This window comes from Barbatula barbatula (genome assembly GCF_947034865.1).
Source record: "Barbatula barbatula genome assembly, chromosome: 12".
Classification (NCBI taxonomy): domain Eukaryota; kingdom Metazoa; phylum Chordata; class Actinopteri; order Cypriniformes; family Nemacheilidae; genus Barbatula; species Barbatula barbatula.
The window spans coordinates 18,062,982-18,090,448 of NC_136775.1; the positions used below are offsets into that span (position 1 = coordinate 18,062,982).

The following is a 27,467-nucleotide window of genomic DNA, read 5'->3' on the forward strand; positions in this document are numbered from 1 at the left end:
CCAAAAAATAAATGTTAAAAGGATTAATGTAAGATTACAAATAACATTACCAGTGGTGGACGTAAGGGGCCAGCTGTGTCCTGGTGGTTAGAGCGTTGGGCTTGTGATCACACAAAAGCTCTGATTGCTCTGCAGTAATGTGACACTGTAAAAAAATGACCTGTAAGGCGTTTTGGATAAAAGCGTCTGCCAAATATGTAAATTGATGGAGTACACAAACCATGTACTTGAGTAAAAGTAGAGATACCCAAGGTAAAATATTATTCAAGTAAAAGTAGAAGAGCTGACTTAAAATTTCACTTGAGTGAAAGTACAAAAGTATTTGCCTTTAAATGTACTAAAGTATCCAAGTACTGTAATTTGTTTTTATGGCTATAATGTCCTATTATCATTTTTGTAACAAGACTCTTGCTTAACTCAGTCTATGTGAAGACTCTAATGTCACTCTCGGCACACCAAGCTATTAATTCAATTGGATTAATTAGTCAGACAGACACTGATGTCTATTTAAATGTTCATAAACCCAAAACCTTGAAGCTAAACAATTATCTTTAGAACAAAATTAAAGAACAGGACTTGAGAGCAGTTTCGGTTTAACATTTATTTGTAACAGTAATCCAAGTTTTTATTTAAACTTAAACTTGCAATATAACAAAAGGATCATAAAAACAAATATGTACTAATCTAAGTGGATTCACTGAACCGTATTACAGCACATTCTCACTAAGTAATAAGACATTTCTCCAACTTGAATTCTTGAAAGCAGACTGTTGGTTATGTAAGTATCTAGCCCATCTTCATTCCTGATAAATGAGACAGGTGTATTCCTCCTCTCTCATTCTTTTCACTCATAGAAGGCACTTAAAAATGAAAGACTTGTTCTTCCAATTTCAGAAAAATCGCGTAAGGCCATGGGTGTTGTGGCAAGTTAGATTCAGTAGTTTCTTCCATGATATAACTTATAAAGACATTGGCAGTCAAAATGTTATGCTGTTGCAGACAGTTGCACTGAATCTGATGTGATGTTGAATCGTATGTTTGCGCTAAGATAACGTTACCAAGGCGACAACAGGGGCAAAACAAGTTAAAAACAAAGTGCGTGATGTACTGTGATTGGTGGCTCATTTTACCAGTTAAGTTTTTACTGACCCATAAAGAAAAAGTAACGATTGATTTTGAAAATGTAGTAGAGTAAAAAGTAAGATATTGAAATGTAGTGGAGTTAAAATCAAAGTCTCCCAAAATTGTAATACTTGAGTAAAGTACAGATACACAAAAAACTACTTAAGTATAGTAACAAATTAAATGTACTTAGTTACTGTCCACCATTGAGAATTCCGTCGAAATTCATCAGATAGCACTTGTGACGTGTGGGCTTCAAACCTCATGAGCATAAAAATTCTGTGACGATGGATTTACAGTATGTAAGCACTGATGTCCCGGACCTCTAATCAAACATTAACTGTGAACATGAAATGTTAGTTCTTCCTTGTTCCGTATAATTCATCCAGAAGGGTACATGATAAGCGCAGTGATAAACAAGTTAAAGGTCTATTTATGTTTTTCTTATAATCTTTTCCTGTTAAGCATGGGATGTTTTTGCCTTCCACACTCAAAGAAATAGCTTATTGGATGAAATGTATTTCATTATAAAACAATTTTTACACAACTGCATTAAACATATCTTTATTTTTACCATATGTAATAAAATGTGCTGGTTCTTGCAGGAAGCAGCAGAAAGCTTTTGTGCAAAAAAAGGGCAAAGAATTTAAAGCTGCATACAACTCACAGCAGAAATGTGCTGTGTAAAATACACTACATTTTGTAAACACAATGTATCCTTAAATAAACTACTGTTGGTAATAATTAAGTAGGGTTCTTGTTTTATTATTATAGCAAACATTTTTGCACAAGCAAAACAGCAAGAGTGTAGCACGCAGACTGTCTGTCAACTGAAAATTGACATTGGTTATTGAATTATTGGTCACAAATTATTTATTTTCATTATGAGTTATTATGAGTTATTTTGATGAGTTTTAATGTGTAAAATGTGCAAAATCAATGTTGATCTTTTGAGAATATATTTAAGTATTTCAAGAGCGGTTTTATTTGGATGCTTATATGGCATGAAGTTCCCTCGTAAATATTTGTTTAAACCCTTTATTCCCCAAACTTTGCATATTGTTTCCTCTTATCATCTTGGTTATGTATGTAACCTCTGTTCCCTGACAGAGGGAACGAGACGTTGTGACGACAGAATGGGGTTTGACTTGAGAAACTATCACCTCTGAAACATCTATCACCAGTTAGGCTCAAGCAAGATATTTACATGACAAAATATGTGATTAGTTTAAAATATTATTGATATATATTACATATTTATTTAAAACTCTGTGTAAAAAATACATTTACATTTAGTCATTTAGCAGTCGCTTTTATACAAAGCGACTTACAAAGAGTCCAAGGAGCAATAAGCGATATGTCATAAAAGAGCAATAGTACAATAGGAGCTAAAATAGATATAAAGTAGGTCATAGTACCATATTAAAGTATAACCACACAGTTTTGTAAACATTGTCATATTTTTTATACTTATATATTTTAACAATGTTGAAACTTTGAAATGAAACTTTAGTTTTGGTTTATGTGATATAACACAACTGTCTCACACAAATCAAACAATTATTCACAAACCCTGATGTGTCTGAAGCTCTTTTCTGTTCTTCACAATGACTAAACACAGTATGGCATCATTTGAAAAATAAAGCTACTTAAAAACAGTCAGGATTAATAAATCCCTCATTTGTCTGACCATTCCTCACTGCTGGTGGAGCTTTTCTATTGCAGTTGTCAGATTGCATTTCACACTGTGTATTTTTGTCAGGTTTGGTACGAGACATCCTGCCACAAATGCCAAAGAAAGTGAGGAACACAGGTATGAACAAAAGGCCATGGACGGCTCCAAACAGAATGACTAAGAACATGATTTTAAAGAAGGTTCTGAAGATGTAGCTTTTTGCAGCGGCGAGCACCACTACACCTGCAATAGTGGAAACTGCACCTTGTAATATTGGATAGCCTAGTTTATAGAGGGCATCTTTGGCTTTTTCATTCACTGATCCTTCCTCGCTGGACACAAAAGCGTAAGATATGTGAGCAGAGAAATCCACAGAAAATCCAATACAGATCACCAGATTAATCATAGAGACTGAGTCTAAACTAACATCCCATAATGCCATGAAACCAGTCACACCCACAATGACGGACGCAATGGCAAATGTCACCCAGACAGCACAGAGAGGATTTGGGATTAACAAGAGTGAAATGACTAACATTACACATGTAGCTACGGCTATATTCTGAATTGTATTACTGACTATGACAGCGTATTGATCGTAGTAGATAAATGCAGGGTGATACACTATTACATTAACAGACGTCTGTAACTTTCCACAGTTTTCTGCTGTTTCTCTAAATGCATTCAGCATGTTCTTCTCATCGACTGCTGTCGTGATGTTCACAGTCTGAATGAACATACGTGATGCCAAAATCTCATTGGTCGTGAAGTTTACATCGTTACTAAAACCAGAACCATTAAGAAACCTAGCTAAATTTAGTTTGAATTGTGTTACATTATCTAAATTTATACCAACAGTCTGTCCATAGTTCAAATATGCATTAAGCCATGAAATGGGTGTTATTTCTGAATCCTTTGATGCCATTGACAGACTTTGAAAATTTTTGAGGCACGAGTCGAGGTATTTACGTGCATCTGAACTCCAATACTGAAAGTTTTTATCTGTTATGACTAACATGACATTGGGACCGTAAGAAGAAAAGAATTTATCTTCATCATTATAGTAACTACCAACATATGAGCCGTCAGTTGCTAAATGTTTCAGATCGAGACCTTCCTGTAGTTGAAGACATCCATAGATGCTAGCTGCCAGATAGCCAGAATATAGGAAACACACAGAGATCTTAACCCAGGTCTTTGTCAGAAACGGGCTGTAGTGATTTTTAAAGAATAAATCCATTGGCATTGCCTCATCAGTGCCAGTGTTTCTATCATAAACTCCACCAACACAACACATATTACCAGTATCATCAGCACTATCCACTTCTGGGACTTTCATGCAGGTCAGCCAATGTTTATTACCCTGCTCTCTCCTTCCATTCAGTGCAAGACAAGCACCAAAGAAAGTGATGTTGAAGATGTAACAGAAGAGAATCGCTGTACTGGTGTACATGCAGAAAGATTGAACAGAGCCGAATGGAGTCAACAGACCGATGTAGAAAGACATCACATCTGTCAGTGTGGTGATAGTGATGGACACAGCAGCTTCTTTATATGTTTCTGCTAAACGAACTTCAACTTCTTCTTTAACTCCAGTCTTCTGCCAGCAGGAGATCATAATGAACATATCATCAACTCCAATACCTGCAATAAAGCAGAGATTATATATAAATTGTAAGTATTGACTTACTAAATTGTTTACTTACCGCAGGTCAGGGTTGCGAAACTCATTTAGGAGGCCACACTGGCAAGAACATCAACTTGGAGGGACTAAAACAATCAGAACTTTTCTATTTGTTATTTAAAGCCATAGTAGGCTAAAAGACTACATGCTTAACATTAATGGAGCAGTCCTTTCATTTCAATTTGATACCAAATGCCCAAATGTAACAAGAGAATAGCAAATGTACAACAGCAAAACAATGAGACTATATGACAATGGAAGACATTCTTTATATCAACATATAGAGTAAATATAAACATGTTTTGAGGATTATTAAGAAAACAGGTCCATTAAAATAAAACACAACACTTTGCTGTTGAGTTTGTTTTAAATTTCAGACTGTTTTTCTTCTTTCTCACAGTTTTTTTGTTTTGCACCCCTACAGAAGGTGATGAACAGAATTACATTTACCAAGAATCAGAAAGGGGGCTGAGGCCACTGTCATTGCAAAAGGCATTCCACAGTAGAGCAGCAAACCAAAACTAGCAAGAACAGCCAAACCGACAGAGATGACACCAGCCACAGCAACCCACGCCTTGGTTCTAACACAATCTAACCTGTTGAAAGAAGAGATTTGCTTTATTCTGTTGACAACTCCTATGGCTTAAGTTGAAATACATGTGTATTTGGTTTATTTTAATATATCTGTGCTAAATAATTTTCTCTGTCATACCTCAGACAAGAAAGAATGGAAATGGTAATGGCCAGGAAATATGTAATGGAGAAGAGAGGGATCACAGAGTCTGCATTGGACTGGAACTCATTCTGTCTTGATATTGATGTGAAGTAAGAGACACGCATCTGTAAAAAACAAACAAATTCAACACAAAACATACTTTGTTTATACTTTCTTTACAGAGCATGAAATAGGCGTCAGCAAGTCAATTCAAAAATTTAAATTGTTGCCAAAAAAATATGTTCTGTCATATCTGTGATGTCGATCAAACACAAACAAATTTGTGTGTAAACTGTTTCATTCACATGCATAAAGCTTATTCATCATTAAAATAAACGTGAACATTCATATTTACTTACTGTTTTCAGTTTGGTAAAGTTTGAAAATAGTTTTAGAAAGCCGCCAAGCCACTGATTGTTTTGTGTTGAATTCTTCTCTCTTAAAAAATAAAGAAGTCTGACTGCTTTAGCCTTTCTTATGTTTGAGCTTTCTGTCTTTGGATCTACACCGCCGACACTTGTTCCTAAGAATGTGCCATTATTCATAGGATACATAATAGCTGTTGAGCTGATTTTGCTAGAATTATAACCTATAATGTCCAAAACAGGATTTGACATGCACTTTCCCTTAGTTCTGGCACAAAGGTTTTCAAAAGTGTTTCCAGTTGTTATAGCTTTCACGTGTCTATCTAACTCAATAATATCTGTAAAAGCTGCCTCAGTCCATATGTTTTCTCCTGTTATGATCAAAGAGGCGTAAGTTCCTTCAGACAAGAGCCGCAGTTGAGAAAACTCTTCAGATTGTGGGAAATATTCGTCAACAGTCTTCCTCTCCTTCTTCGCTGGTCCGTTTATAGGTGTGAACTGGTCTTCGATATCATTTGCCTTATTCTTATTAAGGCAAATAAAACCAGTTCCAAGAGCGGCAGCTGCAAGTAAAGGTAATATGACAAACACGAAGGGATAATTTCCAACCAAACGACCAAGCTTTTCAAAGATCTGAGAAATAGGCTTCTCTATGCAGTCAGTTTTACACTTTGCCATCATCCAAATACACTTCAGCGGTTTGTAATGGATCAGTTACTGAGCGCCAGCAACAGTCACTGTCTAAACAGACATGGCGTTTTTATAAGCTGAACTGAACATCTGGCTACTTATTAACAAGCTTCAATGCCCTGCACATACAATTCAGGCAACTAGTGTCAGGTCAAGCGCAGGTGTGATTCTTGTTATTTCCCCATCAGACACTTATTAGCTTGTTCAATTATTTATAGACTTAATGTGACTTTTGGTTAGCAAGAAGCCATTGTCTCTGAATGAACTGACCAACAGATCAATCAACTATGACACTATTACACTACCAATGCACCTTATCACTTTCATCTCATATAACCTTTTTCTAACATTGTTAAACTTTTTAAGAGATTTCCTTTTAATCGTTTAATTTCCACTATGGCTTTTTGTTCAATGATATAGCAGATGACATCACATAGGTGGAGTATTAACGTCCACTAATCCATTCTTTCAGAAATAATTAATGTCAGATTACTGCTGTAAACATTGCATCTGAATAATCCTTCTGTCGTCCTCTCAGCAGCGATTCTGTAATGTGCGTTTGCCAACGTTTGGCGCTTAGTGGTGCAAGCTTTAGAGCTCCTCTTTCCACCGATGGGATCTGTAGGACATTCTAAATGTGTCCCTGCGTGTTCAAAATTGGAGGGAGGCCAGTCAAAGTAAATCTTGAAGTTTATTGATCAGAAGATTCAAAAATACAACAGCTGTTGGGTTGCCTTAGACAAAGTGTCTTTACAGAAAACAACCCCGGAAAACAGTTCCGCATCATATTTATAGTTATTTCACGCCGTCTATCTTCTCTGTGGACCGGTGACGTGTTGCCTGGTATTAGTCCAATCAGCTCTCACCCCATCGTTCTCAGAATGTCTGCAAAACATTAAATGACAACCTACACAGCCCAATTCTACCCAGCAACAACATAGTTTAAAAGGTCAGACAATGGAATATGTGTGTGTGTGAGCATATTTATCTTTTTCAGTTGCATGCATATATTCTGAGACCTCAGCTGTCTCCTGCCATTTCCTCTTATCTTTTGCATGCGACACCCACGCCCCACTTCCTCTTTCAAATACACTCAATATTAGCCCTTAACTTTTCATGGTTAAATCCAACACATTATTTGAGGTTAAGGGTTATTGTACGCAAGTAATAGAATAATAAAATACTTCTAAAAGTAATGATGCATATAGAATAATACTGCATATGAAGCATATGAATGAATAAAAGTAATAATGCATATGAAACATATTAAATGTAATAGCACTTCTAAAACACATTAAAATCCCCACAGATCTTAACATAACTTAGCAGGTGCATAGATACAGTACATCCATTGATACGCTGGGGCACAATCATCAGTGATGCTTCCTGAGATCATTGGGTGTTTCGGGTGTTTCAACATCAGACACCCTTCTTCAGGCGACCCACCTGGGTTTGATCAGGCCTCAACTCAATTCTCAGACCTTTTCATCTAAATCCACCTCGAGGCTCTTTCTGTGGCTTCGAGCTTCTTGATTGTGTAAGAAAACAATTGCCCAATAGAATAGCAGTGGATTGTCATCAATCAATCAAAATAAATATGACTGCAAACACAGAACGTGAAACTTTGCTTGTTGCATTCCTATTCTGGGTTTATAAGATCATCCTTCATTGCATGTTTTATTTATAAAGTGTGTAATTAGTTTTGTCTTTTAAAATCACTTGGTTTATTATCCGCAGGGTGAAAGCGCTTGATTATTTGAGCTTGATAACTTTACAGTATTTAAGTATTATTTTTGGGGATCTGTACTTAACTCTAGAAATTTCCCAACAATTTAATTTACGCTTGAAAAGTATTTACAGGTAGTTTTCTTACATTGCTCCCATCAAACCAAATGTGTGGCGGTTATGCCATTCATTCCGAGTTTAATTTAAAAACACTATGTAATGAGCCAAACATGTTAATAATCCTTGGGAATTGATGTCATGCCTCATAAATTAAAACACACAGCACCTTGATAAATAATACCTACTGAAAGAAAATGGAGGAACGTGATTGTGCCAGGGCTGGAATGGGACAAAAAAAGGGCCATGGCTTTTTTACTCAGACTGGCCCACCCCAATTGGTTGGACACAACCAACCAGTACACCATCCTTGCGGTCCCTGCAGATTTGCATATCTGTTCCATTCCCAAAAAAACCTACAAAGCTGAGAACTAAGTGCCATGGACCAGTGTACCAGTGCAAGTGGACCAGTGTACTTACTCTCTTGACTGACTGTGATTCGCACGAATGAGGCGGCGTGAATGGCGCGAATCGCGCAAATGGAGTGTTAGTAAGGGAAGGCAAACAATCCAAAAGTGGGAAGAGACCGCACGTTTCAGAGAGGCGGAGCAAAGAGGAGATACAAATATGAACGATATGTGGAAAACACAGCGTTTTTTAACCTTAAATAGTGTATACACATTGTATTACATCTAAAGCAAACAATAAGATTAGTTCAGCCGCATCAAATGACCCCATTAATGCGCCGACCTTGTGTAGATGATATACTTGTAAGAAATGTCACTGTGCATTATGTGCTATGGAAGGCTGAAGAACGACGTAGACTCGTTCGGCGCCGTGTCTGGGTCCATCAGATCCTTCAGAGGCGCAGTCCTTCATTGTTGTTTCGGTTTTCTGCCTCCGATCGCTATGTCATAATCATGTCCCTACTAGATCAAGCTCCTGGTTGGAAAACGCGGTGCGAATTTTCGCCAAAGTTCAGATTTTTTTTTAACTCGCGCGAATCACGCAAACTATTGGAAGCCAAACAATCCAAAAGTGTGACGAGACAGCGGGGTATTACAGAGATTGCGCCGCGCTGACATGTCATCTGCGTGATTCAATGGACCGAGCTGCGCAGCCGACTCGTCAGCGCACACGGACGCGTTTCCTAGCGCCACCACCAGCCCTGCGCCGACCAATTTAAACAGCGCAAACACTCAAATGTACAATAAAGAAACGCCTCATTCCTTAAAAACATTTACATTAGTTCTCTGCTGAAGTCTATCAGTTTTTCCCTACAGAAGACAAAAGAAATCAGGATGAAATGCATAATCTTTTTGTATTATTATCTTTAATAGTGTATGAGTGTACTGAGCCTTTAACTCTCATTTGTAAATGCTTTACATGACATAAATAGTCCTCACTTTAGATGAGGTCACAAAAATAGTTATCTAACAACTAGTAAATGTTTAATAACTACCTTAACTAATCATGAATTACAGCAGGAATGTGTGTTAATAAACCATTTATTAACACATTGAGTAACTGTTACTATTTGTCTGAATAATAAGATATATAAATGTACATTCAAAGAGTTTATTAATCATTTACTAACACTTTCTAAATTATCTCACGAACCACTGACAACTCCCAACTAACTGGATTGTAAGTAATGTAATCCTTAATTTAGAAATTATGAATTTATCCTTAATAAAGTATGAAAATTTGATTATTAAGCATATTATATACATGCTTATAAATCAAGAATAATGCATTTAAAGCTGTATTTATAAACTGCTTACTAATGTCTATTAATATGGGGCAAATGCTTCATAAATTATCAATTAACTATTTACTAATGCTTAACTAATGATTCATAGCGTGCAGTTATTATAAAGTGCTACCGTTTTATATTGTATTATGTTGGCAAACAAAGAGGATTTCTTTTCACAACAAAACACACATCGTTTCCACGACATGACTGACCCGGCGACGGACATATACAATGAGATTTACAAGATTTACCACCCTACTTGTGTTTAGATTTGGGCGGTCTTTGTTAAATCGTGCTACGAACTGATGTAATTTTTTGGGGTGTGGTTACACGAGGTGTTTCAGGCAGATTTGGGTGAGCATTCGCTTCTAGATCAAATACACCTTTTGTTCCGACACTTACATTTTTGCAATTTTACGTGTCTAATACATCCATGGGCAACTAATAACACACCAAGGACAAAGAAAAACAGGTATTACCGGCAAATCACCCCTTTAAGCACCCTAGCTCACTTCACATTGGGACACTGTTCATTTATTTTTCTGTGACTGCTTAAGTGCATTGCAAACTACTTCAGCATGCTTGACTAGCCTGTCCTCCAAGTTAAAAACTACTCAAAGTAATTTGTGCACGTAGTTTATTACGAATAAATTCACGTTTAAATTGTAAGCGCCCTCTACCAATTGTTATGAAAATGACCCCAAGAATTTTTTTTTTTGCATTTGTAAAGGTATAAATAGTTTCATAAATGTTTATGGATTCAAAGATATTTTTGAATACCCACCCAGCTAGACTGTTGCGTAACGTCAACGTAATCTTATGACTAAACTTTGTGTTACGTTACTTGCACAAAATGTGTACGTGTAATGAAAATACAGTTATCACGACCTTTTGAAATAAAAAATCAAACCACAACACATGCTATTATTTTATGATGACTTTAGGTGATCGTTTTGCCGGCAGCCGGAAGAGGCGCTAATTTAGTAAACGACAATCGACACAAACAAATTGCGCACTTCTGCACTATTCTACGGCAATTTTTAAGTATAAATAGTATGAGTAGTGCGTTTACTTTTAAAATTCTCAAAATAGAAGTGCACTTTAAGTACCCGGATGATGTTTTCAACCGAAATTATGAAGTGTAGACACTTCACACACTCAACGGTCGTAAGTTTCACTTACAGAGCAGAAGATTGATTTGTATTCACACACATTGTGCCTGCGATTGTCATCTGGGAAACCGATATACTTCCGGTCATGTGGGAGAGAGCTAATGTTGTATTGCCGGTTTTAGTGAGTTATTTTCCTTTAGTGGTGTTAGTAAGTATGAAAAAATATTAAATGTTTCTTTTGTCTCACAGTCAATGTTCATTTACTTAATATTGGAAGAATTTATGTTTAAACAAGAATCGTTTCATTCTTGCTGTTACTAAAGTAGAATTTAAATGTAGTACTATTTTTTAACGTAACTGATTTTTAGCTAGATACTATGACTTTTAATCGTGTAAAATTATGGATAGTTTTTTAATACTTTTGACACCCCTGTTTATGTACATATGTTAAACTGTTCTTCCACATTAAGCGTTTAAAAATGTCTGCTGTTTGAAATCTTGAGGTTTATTATTTTTTTCTTCCACTGTTATATGCCTGTATTTTCAGTCTTACAATCCAAGTAAAAAACAAAACTCTAGATAGACAAAGAAATCCCTATAAAGATTGATCAGAAGTCACTTGTACATTTACATTGTACATTTAGTTTATATCTAGGAGAATCTCAGCACAACCAATAAGAACAACACAAGATTATAACAAAATAGTTAACAGGGAAGCATTTAAGAAGACTTGACTAAATATTCTAAATAGCTTTGGTTCGATAGATTCGTATTATATGCTAACATAAAAGATGCAGAAATATAGGTAGGTGCCACTCAGAAAGAATAGATTTGGTAGCACAGAGCTAATAAAAAAAGATCAAGATAAATCAGCAACATTTACCAGAGTTAAAATATATATTTTTTAAATGTTAGCAATAAAAATAAATCATATGTAATAATTATACCAACAAAGATTCCATAAGAATCTCATACATCTCTTACATAACAGTCTCTTTGAATGATTTCAATAGGAACAGCTCTGGAAGAATACAATTATCATTATAGATATGTGGATATGCTTTCATCTTTGCTTTCATGGTCTTCTACAGAATTATCCTGCAGGATTTTGATGAGACTTGACAGTTTACTATTTGGATCCAGTAGAGTCACTAGAGGGACATTCACACCTCTGTCCTTGAAGATATTATTTTGCAAAGTCATGGCTAACATGGAGTCCATGCCTAAATTGAAAAGATTACTGTCATTATCAAGCTCTTCCATCTCAACACCAATTGTTTCACTGATCATTGACCTCATATATTCATGTGGTGATGTAATGGACTGATCAGGTCTGGATGGGTTTATTCTGGCTTTCCTCACAGCTTCTTCTGTTAGTCTGTACAGCCGTGCATTTAAAGACTGGTTTTGACTGAGGACATTATTCAAGATGTTTTTGAAATTGAACTTGCATACAACCTGTTGAGGTTTGTTGATCAAGAGGCAATGCTGAAGACATTCAAGAATTTCTGGGCCTTCCAGTAGCATGATTCCCTTTGCCTCAAGAAATCTTCGGAAATGCACTTTGTTTAACAGGAGACCAAGATTCAACCCCCCCCAATTGATGGACTGTCCTGAAAGTCCCATGTTCCTGCGGTACTGGCAAAAAGTGTCCAGGAACGTATTAGCAGCTGCATAGTTTGTCTGTGATGCATTGCCAATGAAGGCAGAGATGGAAGAATAGCACACAAAATAATCCAGATGGCAGTGTTTAGTAGCATGATGAAGGTTAAGCGCTCCATTCACTTTTGGTCTCATGACTTTCTCATAAAGAGATTTGTCAAGACTTTCAATTAGCCCATCATGCAAGACAACTGCACTATGAAAGACTCCTTTGATTAAACAGGATGGAAAGAGATTTCCAATGTGAACAATTGCCTGTTCAACTTGCTCTGATATGGAAACATCACACTGTAGGCACTTAATTACAGAACCATAACGATCAATGACGTTCTGAAATTCTTGTTGAATTTGAGGATTTGGATGGCTCCTTGAAAAAATCACAATGTTTCCTCCTCCGTTCTGAGCAATGAACTTCACTGTCTCATAGCCCAGCCCTGTAAGACCACCCGTGACGATATAGACTGATTTCTTCTGGAAAAGACTGCATTTGGGCATCACTGGAATATCTGACAGCTGGCTAATTAACTCATTATTCAGGATGATAATAGGTAGATTCTGATGTTTGAAGTATGAATCAGAGAGAAGATCAACGTCTTGAGATTTCTCTCTTTGAAAGGTTGTTGTGTTGAAAGCCAAACACTTTCTTTCCAAATGCATGGTTTTCAGCCAGCGGTAGACTTTTGGCATATTAATATGCAGAGACCATTTCTGCATTATTTGGGGCATGAAGAGGAAATGGATGTGGACATTATCATTGGTACTTCGGAACATTTTTGAATTCACTTGAAACAGATTTTCACAGACAATAACAACATCTTTGATGACTGTATGTTTGGTAACTGTTTCAATTATCTGATTATTTGGAAGAAGGAGAACAGCTTCTTCAACATCGCTAAAATCACAAGCAAGCTGATCTGCCTGTGTGCTCACTCTGATAATCCAACCTGATCTGACTGCAGTAGTTGTTAAGACCTTCATCAAACAGGAGTCAGGAACAGTCGAAAAAATGCCCAATTTCCTCTGATGTTTGGTTTTGGGTAAAATCTCATGCAGAATCTCCCATGCCAGTACCATATAGGAGACACAAGGGCTGTCCTTCAGGAATGGAAGTTTTTTTGTTTTGTAGCAAACGGATGCTGGGAGAACAACTTTGGAGGTGGCAGCCACAGGATAACAACATACAATCTGGTCCCCAACTTTTAGTTTCTGAACATCTTTACCCACAGCTGTGACAATCCCATTGAAATCAATGGCTAGAAGTTTGTGGTTTTGAGTTGTGTGCTTGTTCCAATACATTGTCTGGCCATAAGTAAATTCAGAGGTGCTGACAGGAAAGTAGTCCGATGAATGCACACAAATTTTACTTAGTTGAACCTCAATGTTTTGTCCCTGGATTGGTTCAACTGAATTGTCCACTTGTGTAGCTGATATTTTTGTTATTTCATATGGATCAGATGTTTGCAAGGTAAATACTTCATCATGCAGCATATGGACACGTTTTGATGTGCTCTCCATGTTTGGCAATGGTGTGTGGACGATTTCAGGTTTGATAATCATGCCTTCTTTCACTATTAGCTCTGGATATTTGCTACAGGGGTATGATCCGAGGACCTGAACCAATGCTTTGATATCTTCAGAGGAAGCAGAGCCCAAGTCAATCAGCTGAAAGGAGAGTTCTGATAACTCAGCTGCACATGCTCTTATCATGCCTAGTAGAACAAACCCAGGGCTGATGTAATCCACTAAACTCTCAGAGGATCTATAAGTTATTACTCTGATAGCACCTGGGAAATGATTGGCCTTGAGATATCCAACAATCTTTCGGAAAATCTCACAACAACCTGCCATGCTGTCCATGACATTCTCTGATTTGAAAGAAGAAAGGTCTGCATCACCCCAAATGAACAAAATTTCCTGGAAGTTTTTCTGCACGTTTGAAATTTTCAGCTTTGACAAAAGAAATTCAGGTCCGCATTCCAACAGTGTATTGCTGTGTGAGGAACTTATGTATTTAGACCCTGGGTCCAGGTACTGTTGAAACCCTTTAGAAATTCCTGTTCCATCAGAAAAGACCAGTGCCTTTATGGATTTGGTGAAAGTTGCATCTTCAGCCATGATGCTGAAACTGTTATGGTAGAAGTATTCATCAACTACAGAAGAATTACTTCTTAGCATTCTGATCTGCACATGCTTGAGCTCAACCAAAACTTTGCCTTGTTTGTTGGTTAAGCAGCCACAAATGTCATAATCATCATCCCCTGTATGTGTTGCCCTCAAATATATCACCATCTCATCTTGCAATGGTTCAAATACAGTCAAGCTACCTATTTGTGCAGGAAACTGAGGTCTTGGTGAAAGCCTTTGTAGTATAGTTCCTGTAGTAAGCTGCATCAAGTAATCCAAGACAACAGGGTGAAGGTAATAGTCATGTAGCTGGGGAACTAATGCCGTTGGCATCTTCAAAACAGCCAGACACTCTCTGAATTCTTCTCCACAATAAACATCTGCCTTATTTCTGAAGACTGAGCCATACTCAAATCCTGTCTGACTCAGATAATTGTAGAGCTCTTCACTCTTCAGAGTTATTGTGCATCTTTTAATTATGTTGTCCAGAGAAATGAACTGCTCTTCAGGTACTCTGTCAGGTTTTGCCTGTACTGTGCCCGATGCATATATTGCAGAAGAGGATTGAATCCGAAAATTGCATGTGTCCAGGCCTGAAGAATAAAGCTGTACTTCCATGTCTGGAGCATTCTGAGTGAGAACAAATGGACTCTGGAATGTGATGCTGAGCTGAAGAGAGCGGAGTGGAACTTTTGGTTTTGCATTAATCATGAAAGCTGCTAGGCCCAATTCAGCATGAAATGCTCCAGGGAGGATAGCAACACCTTTATGTTTGTGGTCCTGCAGGAAGGCCACTGAGTCAGAAAATAAATCACATCTGAATATTGAACTGTCTGAACTCAGTGGTGTAATTACTGGGTGGTTGCTGGTAGAACTAGCCAATGGGACATTAGAGAAGACATCTTTCTTTACATTATCAAACTGATACCGTGGGTAAGGAATTGGTTCAGTCTTAAAATCCTTGAAAAACATTTCCCAGTCCACGTTGACTCCAAGCTCAAACAATTTGGATACAATAGCAAGATCTGTCTCATTATCTTTATCTGGCTGTACTGAGGGAAGCACAATGGTGTCATTTCCCAGAGTCTCTGTGATGTACCTCTGCAAAGATCTTCTCGGGCCAATCTCAACAAAGACCACATTCCTCTTGTTTTTAGCTGCTGACCTTACCGCTTGATCAAATGCAACTGGCTCCCTGATATTTCTTGCCCAGTATTCACCAGTGATAAAATTGGAGGAGCACAGACTTTCACCCGTCACTGTTGAGAACAATTCTGTCACCAGATTGTATCCCTGCAATGAGCCTATATTCTCTTTCACTCTGAATACAATGGGATCCATCATGTGGCTGTGATAGGCAGCAGGGACATCCAGAATGCGAAGGAACAGATCTTTTTCTTTGGCTGAGTTTCTTAAATTTTTATGCAATCTGTCAATATCATCTGCATCTCCTGAGAGGGTACACGACTGTGGGCTGTTGTAAGCAGCCAGACAAACCTTTCCTGAATAAGCTGGAAGGAGTTTCACGATTTCAGAAACAGCAATATTACTAACAACCAGCATCTTCCCTCCTGTTACAGTGCTTTGCAAAGAGCTGCGATAATGGATGACTTTGACTGCATCCTCGAGTGACAACAAACCGGAACAATGAGCTGCAGCAACCTCTCCAATGGAGTGCCCCAGAACAGCATCAGGACTTATGCCCCAGTGCTTTAGGAGGCTAGTTATCGCAACCTGAATAGCAAACAGGAGAGGCTGGACAACTTTTGGATCAGTAAAGTCATCAGATTCACTTTCTAACTTCTCCATCAGGTTCAAACTTGTGTAGCTTTGCATCAGGGTTTCGATCTTCTCTACGACTTCTCTAAAAACAGGTTCTTGTTTTAAGAGTTGCTTGCACATACCAGGATATGTTACACCATTCCCACAAAACACAAAGACTAATTTGGAGTCTGTATTTGAAGGTATAAACTTTTTCTGTAGGGCAGCTGTGAGTGTCTCTTTCAGGTCTGTCAATGATGTTGTCTGAAATACTTTCCTGTACCTGTGTTTCAGATGACTTCTTCTACAGGTAGATGTGAACAGTAAAGATTGTAGATCTGTTATAGTCCCAGCACTTATCTGTTCTGCAGTATCTTCTGTCATATTTCTGAGTGATTTTTCAGAGGCTGCAGAAAGGACAAAGAACTGATGGGATTTACTGATCTGATGTATTATTTTCTTAGACTGAACATACTGTCTGACTACTGCATGTGCGTTTGTTCCACCAAACCCAAAATTATTGACTCCAGCAGTTCTCACAGCATTATCACTGAGCCATTTCTCTGCTATGGTTGGGATTTTTAGATTAAGCGATTTAGTGTCTATGCTGGAGTTATCTTCTGAGTAGAACAAAGAGGGAACAAAGGTTTCATGCTTCATCATCAAAAGAATCTTTATAAGCCCTGCAACACCTGCTGCAGATTCTGTGTGTCCAATGTTGCTCTTAACCGAACCAATGATGAGTGGTCCAGATTCATGAGGTCTTGCTTTGGCAATGACTTTCGAAATACTACCTGCCTCTACTGGATCTCCAACTGGAGTCCCAGTCCCATGAGCCTCAATGTACTGGACACTAGTCAGTTCAGTGACTGTTGAGTAGATTTTTCTAAGCAGCTCCTCCTGCTGTATCATGGATGGTTTGGTGATCGGGCTGACAGTGTGGCCATCTTGATTTACTGCTGTTTTGCTTATGATGCCCCAGATATGATCATGGTCTTGAAGAGCCTGTCAAAATACAAACTTAATGGGGTTGTTGCTTAAAGTATTTAATTGTAAGATACATTTTGGTCATACTGATGTTAGAGACAAAATTTCTACTGACTTTTTTCAGAGGCTTTAGAAAAACAACCCCACAGCCTTCTCCTCTCCCATATCCATCTGCTTTGCTACTGAAAGGTTTACTGGTACCGTCAGGGGAGATCATATTTGCCTTGGAGAGAGCCACAAAAACTGTTGGCTCTAGTATGCAACTCACACCTCCACATACAGCCATTTCACAGTCACCTGTGGAGAGGAATTGAAACAAGCACACAGTTTCAAAAGTCTCAAAGCCACTTTATTTGTCATTATTGTTACATATTTTCTCTACTAAACTTTACAATCTGCCTCCTCTAGCACCCTATGGCCACCATATGGCAGTAACCTAATTATTTGGTTTTAAACAATGAACAGATTTACTTGAAACAGGTAGGGCCCGGGTAAGTTATGTATTGTAAGGCATTAGGTTTTGTTTGATACAACCCAGACAAACTAATTTACCACAGACACCCAAAATGACTCCCAAATGATCACTCATATTTTAAAAATGACATTTAGTTAAGTTTACCTTGGTTCATGGCCTGACAAGCAAAATGAAGGGCAACAAGTGACGAGGAGCAGGCAGAGTCAATGGACAGTGAAGGACCAGTAAAGTTAAATGTGTAGGAGATGCGGTTAGCCGCTATGCTCATCGCTAAACCAGTGCTATAGGAGTGATCTATGTGTTTTGGGCTAATTCTCACTGAGCCCAACTCAAAGTCTCGGTTCATCAAACCTAAAGGAGGGAAAATGCATAATAAACAGGCTGTCTGAAACAGTGATACATATTCTTATCAGTATCAAAGAAAAGCAATTGTTATTTATTGAGTGTAATTTGGAACTGAAAGATCTTTTACACAACTGTGATTGTATGATTGCAAGCTTATAAACTGAAAATGCTGAAAAGCCATGCTAACTGGATGCTTATTGTTTTTTTGTGTTGTTAGACATTTTTGATGAAACTTGAGGTTTACCTGTCGATTGGCGTGAATCAAAACATTAACAGATCAATTAGGCAAATACAAGTTACCCAAAAACACTCCTGTTCTTGTTCCACTGGCCTTTTCCATTGGTATGCCAGCATCTTCTAAGGCTCTGTAGGTGCACTGCAGCAAAAGTTTGTGCTGAGGGTCCATATTGACTGTTTCAGCTTCAGTGATGCCAAAGAACTTGTGGTCAAAGTCATTTAAACTGTAAACGATAAAAGTAAAGATTTAGATGGGCTTATTTCCTTTGAATTATTTCCTTATTGCCTATTATCCCATGGATAACTCTAAAAACAAGTCATAAAGTCGTTGAGGATCACTTGTTTCTTTCCACTCTCTCAAAATAACTATAACTGATAAGCCAAAATACAGTATTAAATCAAAGATTCAAACATTCCACACAAACCTTCCCAAATCCAGTAACTCGCTCTTCCTATATAATGTGAATTATAAGTGCTTATAATTGTTATAATTTTGTGATTTGATTTTCAATATCTGCTGTTACGATTTTATTCTCATTATTCTTAAATGTTTATGTAATTGAAGGCTCCCATACAAGTGGAAGAAGTGGCATTGATAATTGTTACAGTATATACAGTTGTTTTTTACAGTATTTCATTTTTGTGTAAGTGAATAAGGATCGAAGTCTTACCCATCAATAAGTGCTGCTTTTTCTGTGTATGTTTTTCCTGGCTTCCTTGTATCTGAATCGTACCATTGAGTGAGGTCAAATCTGTCATTTGGTATTTTTATGGCACAGTTCTTTCCATGAAAAAGGACCCTCCAAAAGTTTTCAAGTCCCTCACCTAAAACAAGCTCCACTGTTATACTACTTCAAGGAAAACACAAAAACAGTACATTTCTGTTCATTGTAACATTCACAGTACCTCCAGGGAAATGGCATCCAATGCCAACAACAGCAACTGCATCTGCATCCTCATCCATCATGTTCAATTAAGTTTTATGTTCTATTGAAATAATTAAGAGTGTTTTACAATATTACGTACTTTAGTCTAAATGTGCACTGTAAAAAAAATATGCCTTCGTTTTTTCAGTACAATCAACTTGGTACAATCATTTCAACTTACATTTCTTAATGTTGTCAATGTCTTTTTCTTACAACTTACTGTTATAAATTACAACAACTCAACTATTTAAATAGTAAGTTGAAATGACTTTTAAAGCCAATTTGATTGTACTTCGATTGTAAGTCCTGTAAGTAGAAAAGTAAAGGTATAAAAATACAAAGCAAATTAAATTAAATTAAAATAATCTTACCTGGACACTTGAATTGAGTCTTACCATGTTGAAACTGGTCAGATCGGACACAGTCTATCCCATATTTATTGAGTAATAGAATAGTTAATGATTGACTATGCACAATGCTTAATTTGTCTGGAAATCATTGTCTGTTTTTTTGGTTAAATCAGACATGTTCTCTGATGCCAAGTCGGGTAGATTATTGCTGATGATTGATTTATTAGTTTAGGAATCTTATATTTCAAGTGTAATGTTAACATGCCTAAGTTGGGACGTAATGTAATGGATGTTGAAGAAGTCTTTTTTAAAAGTAACAAATGTCAAATTTATACAGAAATAAATGTATGTTGTATTTTACATTTTCTCCTGGTGCACCAACTTCTGGAATATTAATTTTTTTTACAGGGAACAGAGTTTAGTTCAACCCCAGGTCCGGATTTAGGAATTCAGGGCCCCTGAGCAGAAGTGTCTTGTACTCATACACAAGTTTTGAATGAGCCTCAAGTTAATGAGCCTCAAGTCAATATCAAGTTAATGATTGACTATGCACAATGCTTAATTTGTCTGGAAATCATTGTCTGTTTTTTTGGTTAAATCAGACATGTTCTCTGATGCCAAGTCGGGTAGATTATTGCTGATGATTGATTTATTAGCTTAGGAATCTTATATTTCAAGTGTAATGTTAACATGCCTAAGTTGGGACGTAATGTAATGGATGTTGAGGAAGAAGTCTTTTTTAAAAGTAACAAATGTCAAATTTATACAGAAATAAATGTATAATGTATTTTACATTTTCTCCTGGTGCACCAACTTCTGGAATATTACATTTTTTTACAGGGAACAGAGTTTAGTTCAACCCCAGGTCCGGATTTAGGAATTCAGGGCCCCTGAGCAGAAGTGTCTTGTACCCATACACAAGTTTTGAATGAGCCTATATAGGGTACTATACGTGTAGAAAACAGCACTATCTTATACAGGATTACCTTGCCTAGTTACAAACTGTGATCCCAACCTGAAGGAAAATATATCAACCCCTGTACACATTCTCCATAAGACACGATTTAAACCCCAACAATGATTTCCTGGAGCAGCAACAACAATATCAAGACATTTCCTTGAAATGTGACTTACCTGTGACTTACTGGCATTTGCAAGCACACACCGCCTCACCTCTACCTATTAATTCAGTTCTATCAGATTCTTCCAGAATTCACACACCAACACGTCGGATTAAAAAAACTGTTCTTTAGAAAAAATATAAGAACTTTATTTAGATAAATTATAGAACTTTCTTAAGAATATTTATGTAAGTCTCAAATATTTTCATAAAAACATCTTCTTTTTCAAAGAATAAAAGTGACGATTCTACTATAGGAGTAATTGATCCAGTTGTTAAACTTTATACGTGTATACTTTATAAAGACTTTGTGCTTCTCCTGTTAAATGACTAGTTAAATATACTAAATCAAGAGACAGACTTGCGTACGTGAGAAACACTGTTTTGGTCAAATTCGCATGTGTGCCACACAACAGAATGAAAATATAGCAAATACAATGTTATGTGCAATTTTCTCCCCCTTGCTCGGGCCCCAAGCGTGCATGGGACCCTGGGCCTGTATCTATAATGTCCATTGGATACCCCGGCCCTGTTCAGCCCTCATCAAAACGCACCTGTGCCATCTACTGAAAGTCTAAAGTATTGCAAGGTTTGATAAGGGGTGGCAAATAAAGTCATGCAGGACCAGAGCTGGCATTCAAGGCATTTATGAATGAAACTTAAAGGCAAAATTTCTGTATATTGTGGCTGTCCTTCCAAAATCTCAGATGTCCAAATTCCAAATTCTTTATAATAACATTAGCTCTTGTTTTTCTTTTAGGAATCATTTCAAAACTGAATAAGAATCTTTATTTAATTGAAATACAGTGTGAAATACAAGTTGAAATACATTGATATTAAATCTGGAGAGGATCAGATGAAAAAAGGGAATATGTGTAACAGCTTGCTAATTATGGCAAGCCAATTCTTCTATAGATGTAGATTTGGTATGGTCATGTCAGCCCTTTGTTCCTAGTCTTCTTAAATGAATAAAAAAATGATAGCCTATTTAGAAAACACGGTAGAAAAGTAAAAACTAAGATTGTTTTTTTCTGGTTTTCTGCCAGGTCTGCATCGTATTTTAATAGTTATGCTGCAGCGCCATCTATTGAATATGTTTTTGTACTGCATTAACATCGTGCTTCTGGACCAAATATCTACAGTAAAAACTAGAATCCACAGGTTCCCACAAAACGTTTTAAACGATACAAACGAACACGTTTTAAGAAAACCGCTAGCCATCATTTACCGGTCCAATAAATGTGTCTTTTTTCCCTTGCCATGTTTATACGCAACACGTGATTTTAGGAGGAGCAAACAGTCAAATGAGTTGACAAAAAACAGGAGTTTAATAATTTGACTCGAAATATTTAGCAAAATAGCTACAAATGAATTTAGTTCTACGTCGTATTTTTACGTTGTTGCGCTTTGGGTCTAAGAAATGTGTCCGCTCGCGCTTGCCGTAGCGCGTCAGTGTTAAACACTCAAGCATGGCGCTCTGACAGAAAACAACACAAACATTCAGGATTAAAGAGAAGAACAACTTGCGTTTTGTTCACAGCTTCCACTGGTTTGTCAACATTTCCCAGTAATACACATTATTACGTAGCTTCGGTAAGTATTACGTTCCTGATAGTTTAGACAAAGTTTATAGTTTTAAGTCAAACACGTGGGGTCTCGCGCTGGTTACTTCACTCACAATTGCAATACGTGTGTGGAAATGCGTTGCTTTTCTCCTCGCTTGTACTAAACAACAATGTCACAGTCCCGGTACCCGTGAGATGTCTGTTTATAATCGTAAAGCTTTATCATAAAAGCGCTAAACTATGGGCATTATGTGTCTTGCTTGTTTGTCTGTGATCCCACATAAAAATAGTCGACATCTTAGGACGCTTTAGTTCTACTGTATACTCTATATTTTGTAGTATTCTATCTATATTGAATTCATAAACTGATAACTAATGAAATGATACCATAACGATAGATATGCTTTAATTTCCGGAAACTATTAACTAATAACGCATATGAGTTATATTGGGGTGTGAAGTTACACTTTTACTGTATAATGATTTGTGCTCTTTTTTTTACAATAGATGATGCCGTCTGCTTGTGAATCTCTTGTTGATGATATTGAGGATATGGTGACTTCTCATGAGCCCACTCCTCATGAGCGCCAGTTTGCCCGGAAGAGCATTGTGCCCCATGCACGGAAGCACAAGCAACAATCTGTAGGTGAAGAACTTCAGGCAGACAGGTGAGACATGCATGGACATGCACACGTGGCAAAACTATTCAAACTTTATTGTCGATTTGCATTGCATAAGGGAAAATAAAAAGCATGGTCCTAGCATCATATCCGGAGTGAAAGAAAAACATCTAAAAAACATAAGAGCTAAGACCAGCAAATAAACGCATCTACGCATCTTCTCTAGTGTCTGAAATGTCTTTGGTCCAGCAACTGGATTCGTTTGGCCAACCAGAATCAAGATAACGGCTAATTACGTCATCTTTTCTGGTCCTTGGGCCAGCCAGAATCATACGTCACAAACGTCATGTTTGCGCCCGTTCTGAAAGGAACGATTGCAAAGCGTCTGTCAAGGAGAAAATTGTTGATATTTATTATTCAGGTCACCCGTGTGATTGAAACGGCTATGCTATGAGGGACCGTCGCTAGTCTCCCTTTCGAATGTCCACATCTAGGGCTCTCTGCCATTCTCAGTGAGTAAGGCACTTGGGTGCAATTGATATTCGTCCGAAGTTTCAGTCGCAGAAGCTGTAGTTTACAGATGATATTTAATCATTATTTTAGAGATCGATCAATTCGCTTCACAATACGTTAAAATGTTGTCAGGAGACGCAGGGATTACTTTTGTATTGCTTGTATCTGCTTTTTGACCTTTCTTTTTTATGAAAGCTCTTATTACTAGCATCAATCAGGTCCTGCACGTTATCTCTCTTAATAACTCTCTTAACATCAGTACCGCACTTTATTTTCTCAATCCTTGTTTAACGCTGAGATGCTTTGGTTCCAATGGACACGCATCCAGTTTGTATTAGGGAAGATGCATCTCTCAGGAATCTTAAGCAAATGGAGATAATTTTAGATGTTTAATTATGACTTCGAGCATTGGAGTCGTGAGACGAGGGCAACGTATTTATTTTTTATGAAATTCTTAAGATCCATATTTTTCCTGTAGTTCAAAATTGTTGTCATGTGATTAGCTGCTGCTCCATTGGTGTCAGAATATTTTTAATATGAACAGTATAGTACGGCTAACTGACAAAGGAACATGTCAGCTATCCCTGTGTCTTGTTCCGGTCTTTCAGGGAACCAAGGTTACGATAGTAACCACAGATGTACACAATCGAGAGCGTTCACTTGACATTATGTTGAAAACATGACGGAATAGTATAAAATCACGCTGTGAAAGCAGAGAAGAGCGGACCAGCTTCAACAGAGTTAGCCCTAAAGCCATGCACCACTCACTGTATATCCATTAGCAGTTCACTGTTCAATCCCCAAATTAGCTTTTAGGTTAAGGTTAAACAGATGTTTAAGGTTAAACAGAAAAATAAGTCTTGTGGAGATAGTGAAGCCAGTGGACTCTTTCAGGAGATAACGTCAGCAGCAATGTTTTTCAAAATAGTATTAATGTTCTTTTCAATTACTGTGAAGACATAAATACAACAATATTTGAGTTGCAACAAAATTGTATCTCGTGCTGTGCCACCTTAAATGCTTTAGACGATCTGCTTGAGACATTTCTCAATGATGAATAATATTTTTTAAATCACATAAAAGGTTATATGTACACATTTGTTTATATTGAACACGTATATATTAAAGATTACAGTGAAATAAAATCTGTTCGTGTGGTTTCGTCACATCTGCGCGCTACAAATTATATGATCTTCAAGACGATCGCTCACTAGTGACATGTACACAGATTTAAATTCAGATTTTCTATCATTGTTTTCATACTTTGTAGCTGTACACGTATTATACATCAACAACTTAATACAATGTCTGCACAACCCTATAGACAATTATTTGCTTATTTTTACCTTTCTTTCTCTGACAGTGTAATTCCAGGCACACAGACGGTCTGGGTGAGGACGTGGGGTTGCTCTCACAACAACTCTGATGGAGAATACATGGCTGGACAGTTGGCTGCCAGTGGCTATAAAATAACAGGTACCTGTGTAAACAGAACAGTCCGTCTGCAGTGTTCACACTTACTGTAGGTGCAATGCTTGTGTTGTGGTAGCTTCAGTACACAGTGGCCACGTACACACCGCAAAGTCTCAGGAGTGACAACTGCATTTTAATGTGAGAGTGAAGACCCCAAATGATGGTTCCATGTGTGAATGGAAGAGGGAATCCCTCCTGTATTTGTGACGATTGACACCATAAACAAAGCAGTGTTTTGGCATCTTCTAGTTGTGAATTAGAATTTAATTTGTTCTTTATCTGCTGTTTTCTGGCCTAAGACTCCTTTTGCCTTAAGACTCCTTTTGCCTTAAGACTCCTTTTGCCTTAAGACTCCTTTTGCCTCAAGACTCCTTTTGCCTTAAACTATCACTGAATGTTTTCTATGTTTGCTGATTTTTTTTCTATCAAGATCTGGCAACACTGTCACTTTAGCGTGGTGCTTATGAGAGCAACTAGCCAAACGTCTGTCAAAATGTAATTTTCATGCACCTCACAAACAGACAAAGACACATCTCTGATGTGCATTTAAATATGTTATTATTTTTGTCAATGTGGTTGTCACTACCTCCATTTTATTGAACCGTGTGTGGACAGAACTGTATTAACCAAACCTTCATTCTGCCGTCAAAGTTGATAAATGTAGGTCACAGACAGTATTTTAATACATGGGTGACCCTCCCAAATGGCTTTGTTTAAATGAAGAGTTGATGCAAAACCTTCTAAAAGCTATGTCTGTCAAAAATTAGATGCGCTCTCAAAACTCTACACATACTATACATTGCTCAAATATATGATAAATAACTTTGACCCAAAAACCCACTAAATGTTATACTCTGCCCGGTCTGAAATATCTGGTATTGCTAAAAGTAAATCTAGGAGCCTGATAGCAAAGAGATTTAGAGGGTTTTGCAGCAACGTGAGAGGATAATTCGATTAGTTTCACTTATGTTCATGACATTTAGACCCTCCAGAATGTAATGGGAGCTCGCAGAGAATGTGTTGGAAAGAGTGTCTGTTTTTTCCTGTACATGTGTCAGACAGACAACAGCCCGTGGCAATGTAAAAAAAATCATTTAATTTTGCTTATACAGTACATACCTCATATTTAAAATGCGTTCTTTTTTATCGTTTTTTTATTTAAAAGATCCAGTTGAGAGAATAAGTCGAAACTATATGGTATCGTTGATTTGAGTTCAGTGAAACCACCACAAGATGGCGGCCAAACCAAACTTTTGGGGTAAATAAAAGTCAATAGAGATGCACACAAATGTATCTGCTTTTGTAATATAGAGATTGTTGTTTCACAGATTTTGAATTTTTGTATTTAGTTTTTTTTAATTACTGCTTCTCTTTGTTACCTCATTAAAAATGGTACCACATTTGTATATCCAGCATCTCATAATAGACCAAAATCAAGTCGTGACACTAAAACGTGCTAATGTTTCAAAGGGATCTTCTGGCTTTTTAATAAACAGAAGACATCATGGAACTTTCTAGAGGGCTGGAGCAGTGTTATCAGCAGGGGTTAATGACCTGGGCCAGTATGTATATTTTTGCACGTTCTAGTCCTCTGATAAAGAAACAAGGGCTCTCTTGTGTTACCGAGCGCTCGGCCTGGCCACTCAGCATGGCCATCTGGTAGTTATCAGCATGTCTGTCTGAAATGAAACCTCTAGCTGAAGAGATGTTGGAACTGTGGGGTCATTTGATGGAGAGAGTTGGACATTCAGAACTTCATGGCTATGTTTTATATGAAAAAGCGATTAGTGTTGATTTCAGTAACTATTTAGCTTTTGTTAAGTTAGAAGTGTATTTAGGATATTTCATGCATTTAATGCAATACATTCTTAATGCACAGTTAATAATGGTAAAGGTTTTTGCTCACAAGAGTGCCATTCGGCTGTACCAGTAAGGGCTCTAATGATCTTTTCCAGACACCAGTAAATAACCAGAGATATTTTAACTTGACCGAGGCAGCAGTTCACAGCTGCCATGAATTATACAGGACTCCCACAAATGAGAGGGGCTTGAATATCTTTCTCTTGCTTTGTTAGTTTTCCACATGGCATTTATTTGAAGTTCTCACATATTTGACCCCTCCCCTCGAACGCAGATTAGCCAATAGCAGTTAAAAACGAATTGCACGGGGACTGTAACTCTGACAACTTAAGGTTTCAGCGACAGAGAGAATCATTGTGAGATCCGACGCTCTCATCGGTTTTATGGTGTTTTATGCTACAAAAAGATAAAACGATGTGCCTGGGGTACTTGTAACACTAATTCCAGGTGTCCTGGGAAGACGAGGAATGGAATTTATGTGATTTATATTTCCTAAACCCTCACAAAAATAGCAAAATTGTGGGCACAGTTCCCTGATTTGACTCCCA

General features: G+C 37.4%; 3 protein-coding genes across 4 annotated transcripts in view; 1 reads left to right on the forward strand and 2 right to left on the reverse strand.

Annotated features, from left to right (window-relative positions):
* Positions 1–2,356: 2,356 nt before the first annotated feature.
* Positions 2,357–7,018, reverse strand: LOC306901630 (patched domain-containing protein 3-like). The gene is made up of 4 exons (XM_079469531.1): positions 5,556–7,018; positions 5,194–5,321; positions 4,932–5,077; positions 2,357–4,441 (listed from the first exon to the last, which is right to left on the reverse strand). The coding sequence occupies exons 1-4, from the start codon at positions 6,240–6,242 to the stop codon at positions 2,772–2,774; spliced, it is 2,631 nt and encodes an 876-aa protein (XP_079325657.1). The 5' UTR covers positions 6,243–7,018; the 3' UTR covers positions 2,357–2,771.
* Positions 7,019–11,385: 4,367 nt separating this feature from the next.
* fasn2 (fatty acid synthase 2) lies at positions 11,386–19,838 on the reverse strand. 2 transcript variants are annotated; one of them, XM_079469529.1, is made up of 8 exons: positions 19,790–19,838; positions 19,399–19,479; positions 19,164–19,317; positions 18,556–18,716; positions 18,055–18,261; positions 17,551–17,732; positions 17,243–17,453; positions 11,386–12,124 (listed from the first exon to the last, which is right to left on the reverse strand). In XM_079469529.1, the coding sequence occupies exons 2-8, from the start codon at positions 19,457–19,459 to the stop codon at positions 11,943–11,945; spliced, it is 1,158 nt and encodes a 385-aa protein (XP_079325655.1). In that variant the 5' UTR covers positions 19,460–19,479; positions 19,790–19,838; the 3' UTR covers positions 11,386–11,942. The 2 variants fall into 2 exon arrangements, with proteins under 2 accessions (XP_079325655.1, XP_079325654.1); XM_079469528.1 differs by having other exon boundaries at positions 11,386–17,453.
* A 2,213-nt stretch (positions 19,839–22,051) lies between these two features.
* cdkal1 (CDK5 regulatory subunit associated protein 1-like 1) overlaps positions 22,052–27,467 on the forward strand; it is a 310,661-nt gene continuing 305,245 nt past the window's right edge. Inside the window, exons 1-3 of the mRNA XM_079469382.1 lie at positions 22,052–22,481; positions 22,961–23,121; positions 24,950–25,062. Of these exons, the coding sequence (XP_079325508.1) occupies positions 22,961–23,121; positions 24,950–25,062 (274 nt within the window). The 5' untranslated portion in view covers positions 22,052–22,481. The remainder of the gene's footprint in view (positions 22,482–22,960; positions 23,122–24,949; positions 25,063–27,467) is intronic.

Bases quoted from the DNA above. Each gene is read 5' to 3' on its own strand.
- LOC306901630 (XM_079469531.1), bottom strand. From the start codon at position 6,242: ATGATGGCAAAGTGTAAAACTGACTGCATAGAGAAGCCTATTTCTCAG. The intron at 5,322-5,555 runs GTAAGTAAATAT...TGTTTTTTACAG, and splicing joins ACTTTACCAAACTGAAAACA to ATGCGTGTCTCTTACTTCAC. The intron at 5,078-5,193 runs GTATGACAGAGA...TTCTTTCAACAG, and splicing joins TCCATTCTTTCTTGTCTGAG to GTTAGATTGTGTTAGAACCA.
- fasn2 (XM_079469528.1), bottom strand. From the start codon at position 19,459: ATGATGGATGAGGATGCAGATGCAGTTGCTGTTGTTGGCATTGGATGC. The intron at 17,733-18,054 runs GTAAACTTAACT...TCCTCTCCACAG, and splicing joins TTGTCAGGCCATGAACCAAG to GTGACTGTGAAATGGCTGTA. The intron at 17,454-17,550 runs GTCAGTAGAAAT...GTATTTTGACAG, and splicing joins TTCTAAAGCCTCTGAAAAAA to GCTCTTCAAGACCATGATCA.